Below are 11,802 nucleotides of genomic sequence, written 5' to 3'. Positions count from 1 at the left end.
TTTATATCCGTAAATGAAAAGTATATTATATTTCATTACACTTAATTTTTCAGTTACTGTAAACTTAAATCTCATTAACATGTGCATTAATAGTCCTTTCAGTTACAGAGAAATTAAACTTCATTCACCAATGTACATTAAGAGTTAATGAAATTTAAGAATATTTCTAACAGTGTATTACAGATATTCGTTGATTACAGGTGTTTGTCGTCTTTATACTATGATTACATGCGGGATTATATGTATATTCTTAATTTAAATCAGGTGAAAAACGGGGATGTAACACTCCCCCCTTATTTTAAAATGTTAGCGCACATTTTACACTGGTACACTGGGTTCTTTAGAGTCCTCTAGGTATTTGCGGAGGTCGTTGTACGTGTACGTGTAAAAGCGGGGCTTTTATGTGGAATTCACTGCGTTCTTTCTCGTCTTCGCCATTGGGTCCGAGGTTTACACGGTGGATTTGAGGGGGTACGAGAGGGGCCGATGGTGGCTTGCTGTCGCCGTTGGTTCGTTCTTCCTGAGGGCTTCTTCCGAAGTGCAGAAGAAGGTGTGTAACCGAGCTCCATACTGCTCCTACGAGGTGCATGCTCCATCCGTACATAGAATGCAATGCATAGCCGTGGATGATGGTATCGATGACTAGTTTGGTCACTCTGATAATGATGAAGACTGCCAGGACTCCTGCGCTGGCTGAGCCGAACGTGACAAATCTTGCTCACAGTCTGGCTTCGGCTGATTCTGCTATTTTGTTCAAGGAATCCTCGTCTAATAGGTTTATTGAGTCGGTTCCTGGTTGAATGGATCCTCCCAATGCTCCTCGCGCCAAAGTGTTCAACATGGAAGGCTTCTCTACTGGAAACATGATGTGTGCCCTTAGTCTATTGATGTCGTTATAGATTCCGCTCGTTGCAAGCGTCGTTGGGCTGATGTAGCGCCATTTTGGTTTAGTCAATGGTTGGATGATTGGTGGTGGTAGTACTTCGACGGGTTTGGGCGTCAGCCTAAACCATGCTCCATGTATTTTTTACATGGTGGGAAGTAGGTCGCTGCAATCCTTCTGCGTTCCCGTTTTTGTGATTATTCGGAATCTTGGTGTCAAGAAGAGGGATGTGTTCCTGTGTGTTACCGGTAATTCGTGATAACACTGTTCGACATGCCGCAACTTTACTTCCACTGGTATGTATTTTACCAGGTAGATTACTTCTCCCGTTGCTACTGCAGTATATCCTGTTTCTCTGGTGATCCGGAAGGCCATCTCATCAGGAGCGATGCTGGCGAGTGTGAGCGCGTTCTGCAGTATTTGCCTTTCCAGGGCGTACTTTTGCCCCATAAAGTCCCGATATAGTTGCGTGAGTTGCGTTTTTATATTGTAGGGAAAAGAATAATTCCCGTGGTTGTATTTAAAAGAAAACGTGGTTTATTAAGAGTTAATCGTACAAGTAAGTAAAGTGATGATAATAATAATAAGTCATGGGCTTAACTTCGTAGATTGCCCTTCCCTTTCTTTAAAAGCGTCCTCCGTATGCAGCGCCCTCCTTCCGAGGAGTCCTCTGACGCCATCCCGTCGGCAAGACCGATTTTAGCGCCGTCCTCGATTCCAGCGGTCCCACAATATGTTTTTCTATGTAGATGAATTTGGAGTTTACGTAGAGGAAAATATCCAGGTATTCAATGGCGACCTTCGTTCTGCTGCGGAAGGTGCGTCCCTTCTGTGTTTCCAAGACGAAGAGTTTCGGGTATTCTGTTTGAGCTAACTTGAATCCGCAGACGTCTATATCTGACATCTTGGTGAGAGTAAATGTGGGGTCTTATGTCGTCACCGTATATATAGTCGGCGTTGACTGATTCTTTCTCGGTGATAACTTTTTTGCTAGGCCTTCGTATAAGATATCACACTGGTCGAAATGACAGTGGTCGATCGGTAATGGGTGCCAATATGATTCGGCTCCTTTGTTGTCCATGCAGTAGCCTGGAGCTAAAGGACAGTGGGTGCCCGATGGCAAAATAATTTGTCCCGATGATCTCTTGATTGGTGCCTCTATCGTTTTCAAAGTGATCCTGAGGGTTGCCTGGACTAGTACATTTTCCCAGGTGCCATATCCGTCAGTATATTGGGATCCCGAACATCTACCATCTACTGATGCGGATCCCGCCAAGGTAACACTCCTCAGATTCGTGGTATTTTGTTGGATGTTGTCGATCACTGCGTTGGCGATTCTAGTGGACACGGTCTCGTGGAGTCTTCTGCATCCTTGTTCCTCTACCTCCTGTAGGTATTCTCTTCGTCCATTGTGAATCACCGATACGTGTGAGCTCATCCTACAGTAGTAGATGGTCCGGTCTACTTCTACCTTGCACTGGGTGACGGTAGTTCGATCGTAGTCAGTTAGTTGCATTAATTGTACATAGACGTCCTCTTCCTTCGGTTTTATGTGCTCCATGTTGCATTCTCCAATGTCTAAGAGAGACAGAGTGGTTATGTTAAATCCTTCTCCTCCACAATCGTATCTCATGAGGCCTGTTACCACAGGGAATAGTATGATAGCGATGAACTGGAACATGATTATTCGTCGGTATCCGAATTCGCGCTGGCGATGTCCTCCGATGACCGATGTTTTGTGACCCTTCTCTCCTCTTGTTGGGTGGGGCAGAGTTTAAGTTTATCTGTATGGACTGTTCGTACATTAGAACTGGTTATCCTAATTTTAACGTTATTATTTTCAAGAAGCTCGATTATTTGGTATGGACCTGTATATTGATCCCCTAACTTATGGGTAGATTCCTTAAGTAGAAATACTTTATCCCCTATCTTAAAGGTACATGGATTTATGCACTTATCGTAATATTTTCTTAGACCTAATCTTAGTATTAATTAAATTATTACAAGCGTTCTCTTGTGCATTCTTTATTCTGTCATACAATTCTTCAAGATATTGGGCATAGCCCTCGTTGCTCACATCTTTCGGAAGGATTTGGGTGGTTGGTGTTCTAGCGGTTTTCGCGAATATTCATGTGATGTGTATTCGGTGTCCTCGTGTACACTTGTGTTGTATGAGAAACATGCAAGTTTTAGGTGTTCGTCCCAATTTTTCTTATTATCTACTATTTGTTTCAGATACCCCCATAAGACATGGTGTGAACATTCGACGGAGCCATTTGGTTGTGGTCTATATGCGATAGTTTTGTAATGTGCGATCTTGAATCTTTTTGCTTTCTTTAAGCTATTTAGAAAGTGTGTTCCTTGATCGGTTAGGAGAGCCTTTGAGGCTCCATATAGGCAGATAAAATCGTCCACGAGTGCATTGGCTACATTGATTGCTCCCGCGTTTCTTAATGGTATAGCTGTTGCGTATTTACTTAACAAGTCTTGAATTGTTAGTATATACGATCTGCCAGATTGTGATATGGGAAGAGGCTCCGTGATATCCATAGATATCTTATCAAAAGCCGCGTTCGGAGTGTCGGTTAATATCATAGGTTGTTTAGTCTTCCGGCGTACTAACTTCTTTAGTTAGTAATTCCGGCAGTTTCGTATGTACGTTTGTATGTGAACTTTCATATGTGGCCAATAATGTTTGTCGCGAATGCGTTTATATGTTTTGGTCACGCCCTTGTGTCCTCCTATCGCTGATGTATGATGTTCTTAGATAATTCCCTGCCATTGTTCTTTATGGGGGGTTGTTATCTCATTTTTACAGATGTTTATCTCCGTGTTTTCTAATATAGCGCGTATTTTATCGCGAATTCTAGCCCATGGTACGCTACCGACATCTCCTTGGCATATTGAAAACGACTGTAATCCTAATTCTTTAATCACGTCTAATAAGGAATATATGCTTTCTTCAATCAGTTCTTTTTCTGTTATATCCGAGACTCTGTCTTTTGTTGCTAATGTAATTATATGTCGTTTTTTATATGGAGTGGGTCGGGCGCGTGCTATGGTTACATGTTCTAGCTTGGGAGATATTTTCGCTTCCATCAAGGCATGAGAGCCCTTATCACGAGGTTCGCCTTGCTGTGATATGAATATTACGAGACTATTTTTACGATTAGCTATGTTTTCTCGTGATATTTGAAATGTGATATGTTTTGTCCTCGCTAAGTCGTAAGGGGTGTAGATTTCGTCGAAGAGCGTTTGTTCGTTATCTGTATCGTCGTTTCGGTCACTGTCGCTATTGCTAAGGCTGTCAGAGTCGCTATCGCAATTTTCGTTGCTGTCTTCGTCAACGTTGCTGTGATGTTCATCTGTTTTGTCTAAGAGGCTCGGTATCTTATCTGCATCCATTATTACTTTCTGTGACTCGGTTTCGCTCTGTCTAGTCTCCTCTCGTTCGTTTCTGGTGGTCGTTGTTTCATCTGGGGTGGTCTGTGTCACCGTTTTATCAGTAGGCACAGCTGCTGTTTCTATGCTTTGATTGTCCCTTGTCTCTATTGCCTCTTGTTCTTTGTCGTTTGTTTCATCTTGGGTGGCGTGTGTGTCCGGTGTCATGCTACTGGATAGTTTCTTTATCTCTTTCTTTCTGACATGCTTGGATGGTCAATCGAATAGAGGTTCATCTTGGGAGTCGGAATCATGATATGTGAAAGGAAGCACTTGTGTGTCTGGGATATGCAAGATTACAGGGTTTCTAGATAGTGCATCTGCAATTATTTTACAATTATTTACAATTATTTTTCCCTGCTTTATATACAACGTGATAATCGTATTCCGCGAGTTTCAGGCGCCATCGTATTAAGCGAGATATTGGATCTTTGATCGAATGGAGCCATTGAAGAGGTTTATGATCCGTTAATATCGTAAATTTGTTCCCGTATAAGTAGGGTCTAAAATGATTCGTGCAATATATTATGGCTAACGATTCCTTTTCTATCGTCGCGTAGTTTTGTCCTACATTATTTAGTAATCTCGACGCGTACGCTATTGGTCTGTCTTTACCTATCTTTCCCTGACTAAGTATACCTCCGATGGCATATGCAGATGCATCGGTCGTCAAAATGAAAGGCTTGGTGAAGTCTGGATGCACAAGTAAAGGTTCCTTACACAAATACTCGCGGAGTTTGGTGAACACTTCCTCTTGTGAATCGCGCCAATCAAATACCTTATCCTTCTTAAGTAAGACTGTAAGAGGTTTGGCTATGTGTGAAAAGTTATTTATGAAACGGCGGTAATATCCTGCTAAAACAAGGAATTGTTTTTAGCGTTTCGCGCTCGCGAAAATTGTTTAACTGCTTCTACCTTTTTGGGGTCTGGTTTCACACCCGATTCGCTAATAACGTACCCTAAGTAAGTAACTTCTTTTCTAAGAAATTCGCACTTATCCAGCTGTAGTTTTAAATTGGCTTTCCGTTCGGCTAGCTTATTGAACTTCTGTGCGTGTTCCATTAAACTGCTCGCGTAGATCACTATATCGTCAAGGTATACGAATAACTCAACTTCCTGTAAGCCGCTTGTCCATCTAAAACCTTGTCCATCAGCCTCTGAAATGTGGCTGGCGCGTTTCGTAGTCTGAACGACATGCGTCTGTTAATTTCGACACATTTCTTTAACTGGAATCACGATAGGCCCGTTAAGCGAGGGATGTGTGTTATTAGAGTGGATGAGGTACTGCTCGTAATGTCGGATTACGCCCAAGCATGCAGGGCAGGTGGAAGTAAATCTCGCGGTAGGTAGTAGTGAGTTACAGGCGTCGTAATGATAGTCCGTAGATTCTACTCCAAAATGTATGTAATGACGTGTAATGCAATCGAACGCCGAGGCAATAAAGTATTTTCCTCGTAGCAAGTTCGACAGACTGCGGTTTCTTCTATATAATTAAAGTAAAAAGTGGTCATGCAACAGACAGCTGTATTAAGCCAAGAATCGCGTTCGGATATTTCTATCACTCAGCTGTTATTAACGAATCGTCCCGGTGGACACATGCGTGTATCTGTTAAAAGTGCTTGCTTGATTGGAACGATTCCAGCCCGTGAGGTGTAATTCAACCCCACAGTCTAAATCGTAGCAATTGGCAAGTCTCTGATTATTGAACGAGTTACTCGGATTTAGACGACTCCCGCCAGTAAGGTGTAGTTCAACCTTAAAGCACCGAGTCGTTGCAATCGGCAATAATTCAATGGTCAGACGATGAACGTGTAATGCCTGCCGATTTATGGATATTCTAGCAATTAAGGTATACTTCAACCTTAATTCATGAAACAAGCTAAATGGCAGTGCTCCGATTACCTGGTCTGCTGTATAATCTAGACGACTCCCAATAATAAGGTGTAATTCAACCTTATTGTGTCGAGACCTTGCGATTAGCAGAGTTCTTGCGATCGGATTGTGAACGTGTAATGTTAGTATATTTATTCTGTATTTATTTTGCGTTGCTGACTGTGATTGATGGTATTAGCATAAATACAGTCAGTTATTCGAGTTGGAATAAACAGAGTGGATTTTGGCTTCCTGTTTTTTCAATTTCTTATCTGGGTCAGAGTTTTAAGTGAGTTATCTTTTAGTTATGAAGTGTTGAAAGATTTATTATAAAAGGTATATATACTGGGTCTCCCAAATTATAGTATAATATGTGTATATGGTGACTTAGAATTATTGATGTGTTCAATGAAGGTGTAATCGAGAATGTACATCTATGATGGCTTAGAATTATTGAATACCTTAATTAGGTAAAGGTAAGAATATGTTTAAGGAAGGTTCTTATGTGTCTAGATTACAGGTAGATATTACAGGTATTTATTATAGGTATTTATTATAGGTTTTTATCGTAGGTGAATGTAGGAGTATGTTTAATAAAGGTTCTTACGTGTCTAAGTTACAGGTAGGTATTACAGGTATTCATTGATTACAGGTGTTTGTCGTCTTTATACTATGATTACATGCGGGATTATATTGTTACGTCCAAGCTCCGATAATGTGGGTGAATAGGTTTAGAGAAAGAAAAGGATAAAAAGGGGAAAGCATGGAAGGACGTTAGAGCAGATGCTATGTCACGCATGCACCTTTTATTGCTCTGGAATATGGGTCAACGTCCTGAAGGGACGATATGACGCCTGTTTCCGATGAGCAGTGCGATCGTCGATCCGACTTTAGAGTCAAGGAACTTAATCCTTATAACTCGGGACCGGACCATATGCGATTTCTGACGCGGGGTGGGAGTAGGTACGAGGTCTTATAATCCTAGAATAAATGTAGATTGAGGACCATCATGTTCAACATATTCTACTTTTATTGTTAATATTAAATTTTAAGTACAGTATGACTGTACTTAATGTACAGTATGACTGTACTATTGATACTTAAAATTATAATTATACTCTACAATTTAAATCATAATATTACTTAAAACAATTGTTGTTATAACTAACCGCGCGTGCGCGTGTGTGTGTGTGTTTAAAGTTGTATTCATCTTATCTCTCTAATTATACATGAGGGAGGAAAGAAATTTAGGAAGAAGGCTACGGGGACTAAGAAAGGATGGAGGGAGTGTAGAAGGTAAACTGGGATAAGGACTTCGAGTGGTTGGCCAGTTATGGCATTCCGGATGCTATCAGGATCCGCATCTATGAAATTTATAGTAAATGTATTCGGAGGAAGGGGTTCGGTGGATATTTAGAATCGGGAAAAAAGAGAGGCTAGTGATTGAGGATTCCATAGTGGAAATGGTAACGAGGACGAGGAGATGGAGGGACTGACTGAATGGAGGAATCGGGAGTGTAAGGCGAAGTGTCGGGAAAAATACTTTCGGTTAAAGCATCCGAAATGGCAGGTGAAGGAATTCGAGGAGGAGGGGTTGCGACGGGATAAACTATTGCAGGAGAAGGGGACCGAGGAGGAGGACTTTCGACTGGATGATTATCTATTAAATTATCGTTATTGTGATTGTTATCTAATAAATTATTGTTACCATAATTGTTATCTAATAAATTATTGTTGTCATAATTGTTATCTAATAAATTATTGTTATCATAATTGTTATCTAAATTAGCGCAGAATTCTTGGTAGGCTTCCTCCAAGAGCCGACGGACTTCTCTCAACCGTCGGGCGCGTAACCGCTTAGCTGCACGGGAAAGGCGTGCGCGTTGCCGATCACTCACTATAATAATTAAGTGACATGCCTTATTATCAGACTCTGCATAAGAGGAAGGGAGATAAAAGAGTGAAGCTCGCGTATTAAGCGGACTTCCAAATAAGGAATATAGAGTTCATCGAAGAAATCGATGAACGTGGAAGGATAAGGATGACAGGTGAAATAATAGGATATTATGGAAGCAAAATTGAGAGTGCAGAGACTGAGAGGGGTTAGTGTTTCGCTAGAGAGTGATCTAGTTAGATTCGCGAAGTAAATAATTAAAAGAAATGACTTACTGCTGTTTAGCAGCTTCCGGACTTCGAAATGATTGCCGGTGGTTCGATCTCGGTGAAGGTCGTGTGCAGATTTGGACCCAGAAGTGGCCTCAATTGGATGTCTGGAGACCTCCACTCGAAACTTTTTCGCGACTAAGATCGCTGATCGCGGCGATTTGATTGCGGCCCGACGATAACTTTCAACTGACTAGGTTTGATTTGACTGAATTGATTTAACTAACGGACTGGAAGAGGTTCGCCCTAGGTAGGTAGTTTTAAACTGTCCTCTGTTTGCGAAGGCCCTCCTTTTATATTCGCTAGTTAGTAGTGCCGTGTGCAAGTCTAGTTGTGGCATTAGGCTAATCTAGGATTAGGATTAAGGGTATCGGTTGTGAAAAGGGATACTGAGATATGTGTCTTAAATGATTTTTTGTCATCGACTATTTGCCGGATGTTCGATAATCATAGAGCCACACTTGTCATTTATTAAGGACAACCGCTGTTTCGGTTATAATCCTTAACGACTGTGTCCCGAGTGGATTATTTCCTAAAAAAAAAGGGCGAACGTTAATCGGCTCGCAGCTATCGAAACTTCCTACGGCAGATACAGTTGGTCTACCTGTGTTACTTGTTAATGACCCTTATGGTGATGACGAAAATTCTAATCGAAGAAAAGAACAGTGGAGTCTGGACATAACAATATATATATATTCGTAATTTAAATCAGGTGAAAAGCGAGGATGTAAAAATACAAAAGTTTTACAATAAAATTACCTCTATTCAATGATATTTTTTAAGAAGAATTATTTAACAATTTTTTTTTGGAAATTTGACAAAAAATTGGTAAATCATTGTTCTAAAAACGCGAATGAATACAGCTGATTTTGTTGTAAAACTTTTGTATAAAACATTTTTTATATCTCAAATATTTTTCGAGATATCACGGAAAAAGCTGAAAACCGCTATATACGTTAGGGGTAATTTCACCCCTTCAAACCATTTTTTAGCCGCAACTGATATTTTCTAAATTCATCTCTTTATGTAAGCTACACACACACAAGTTCACAAAGTTTCATTAAAATCAGAATTTATCACCTCGAGAGGTTCCCTTCTCAGCTAAGCAACTGGTTGGCACAACATTAAACCATGTTGAAGATGATTGTCTCTCACTACATTTCCACTGCGACTGCATTATTGGAGGTCGGAACTACGATTGTGCGAGACGCAGTTCGACAGATATTATAGTGCGATAAGCGGTAATTTTTTTATTGCTGAGGATGGCTCAAATAGTGAGCCGAAACACAAAATTAAATTGTGACATATCAATAGCGTATTATTAGTTAACATAGCGTTACATAATATCCATCATTAACTCCTAACGCTCATTTAGATTTTACCATTATTTTTTCATTGTATTAAATTAAATTTCATTTATCTGTTTTTCAGTGTGTGGCAATGGAAATACATCCTATGTACTTAATGATACCAGCCACCTTGATGTGTTCATTTTCATTTCGCTTGCCAGTTGGCACACCACCGAACGCAATTGTAACAATCGCAGGACATATCCCTACAAGTTGGTTGATTGCTGGAGGCTGTGCACCTGCAATTTATAGTTTGATAGTAGAAGTCATTTTCTTCCCTACATGGGGTGTTTTCGTTTACGGAATTAAAGATTTTCCTGCTTGGGCCAGATATGTCCAAATGAAAAATAACACAGATGTATTTCGTTAATTAATTGAAAGCAATAATTTCAGTTATGGAACAGATTAAAGTTTCAGCTTTGTGTATTTAGTTTCTTTTTGCAAAATTTGACTCACTATTAAACTCGAATATGGAAAATTAACATTTTAAATCTGTTTATACTTAAACTATATCGTTTTTAATTTTTCTCAAGCGTTTCTTTCAAATTTTTCTTATTACGTTACTTTGAGCGAGTATATTAATGTACTAGGGAGTATACTATTGTACTTTACAAATATATATACGAGGATGATATTGTAAAGAGTAATGTGTTATCCCTTCCCCTTCCGAGATAAAATTTAACACGACTTAAACAAAATAAATATATAAAACAAACTTTTATATCTAAATGCGTATTACATTCCATAAACACAAAATAGATACAGAAATATTTTTCTTACACTGAAAATGTATTTGTATGAAATTACATGATGCTGGTTTATTTTTCGACCCATAATCGTGTAATATTACAGCTCAACAGCTCACAAAGAAAATTATAGATTATATTAATTTTACTTACAATATGTATTTTCGGGGTTCCATTGAACATGGATTTCACATTAAAAATTTTATCTCGCGGTAAAATCATGCGCACAGTATAATTTTGGCATGTTAAACTCTATGCGTGCATTCGTTTATGCAGCGGTTAGAGCAGTGAGTATCATTTAATCTTTGTTCAACACTCGGTGAACAACAAGGATAAAGTAATACTTCTGCGCTAACCGCTGCATAAACGAATGCACGTTATGTATATGGCTCTGTATTGAAACGTTTAATTTCTGTTTTTATGATCGTCTCGAATATGGTTTCATATACTAATTTTTATACGTTATATTAAACGTTAACTGTATATAAATCAAGTTCAAATATAAGGAAAAAAATTTTTTTCATTTTTAACATATATTGGTTTTTTATTATTCTTGTGTGTGTGTGTGTGTGTGTGTGTGTGTGTGTGTGTGTGTGTGTGTGTGTGTAGAATTAATTTATATTTTCAAATACAATTTATTAATTACACATCGCATATTTTGCAATTTTTGAAAACACATATTCCTCGTTTACACCCAGGGTTCGATCCGAATCGGAATGTAAGAACCAACCAACTGCAGTCGAGCATTCCTTTGTCATTCGACTGTAACAGGGGAATATTCGACTGCAGTTGGTTGGTTCTTACATTCCGACTCGGATCGAACCCTGGGTGTAAACGAGGATATAAACGGTATCGACGGAATTCGAACCTTTACGACTTCTGGACTGGTAATTTGTGGCAAATGAGATGTAGGCAAAGGGTGCTGTAGGCAATCAGCTTGTAGGCAAACGGAACCCTCCTTGTGCAAACGTGTCTGCACGCTATCGGGTCCGTGTGCAAACGGGTCGGTGCGCAATCGGGTCCGTGTCACTGAACTCTATAACACTGGAATGGGCATCGAGGAAAATTCGTGGCCGCAATTGGGGTGATCCCGATTGATTACGGCTCGATTGGACACCACCAATCACAGCGACCGGTGCCTAGGAGCTTTGTAGTCTCAAGCGCTGTGAGTGGCTCGTGTCCAATTGAGCCGTGTCCAACTGGGTGCCACCCCCACAATTGATCAGACGCCATTTTGATTTGGTGCGATACCCACATAGCAATGTATTTCCTTAGGATATCCTAATTTGATCAGATTGATCCCATTCTGATCCAAAACATTAAATCATCCTCAGGATATTTGTAATTA

The 11,802-nt window shown here is 39.9% G+C and overlaps 1 protein-coding gene across 1 annotated transcript in view; it reads left to right on the top strand.

Moving 5' to 3' along the window:
* Positions 1–10,082, top strand: part of LOC108770370 (protein I'm not dead yet) — a gene marked incomplete at its 5' end in the record, with an annotated part of 43,344 nt that extends 33,262 nt beyond the window's left edge. Inside the window, one exon of the mRNA XM_018521930.1 lies at positions 9,791–10,082. Within this exon, the coding sequence (XP_018377432.1) occupies positions 9,791–10,078 (288 nt within the window). The remainder of the gene's footprint in view (positions 1–9,790) is intronic.
* Between the last annotated feature and the right edge of the window lie 1,720 nt (positions 10,083–11,802).

This window comes from Trachymyrmex cornetzi, unplaced genomic scaffold (assembly GCF_001594075.2).
Source record: "Trachymyrmex cornetzi isolate Tcor2-1 unplaced genomic scaffold, Tcor1.1 scaffold1265, whole genome shotgun sequence".
In the NCBI taxonomy this organism is placed as follows: Eukaryota; Metazoa; Arthropoda; class Insecta; order Hymenoptera; family Formicidae; genus Trachymyrmex; species Trachymyrmex cornetzi.
This window is presented reverse-complemented; position numbering and strand designations above follow the sequence as displayed.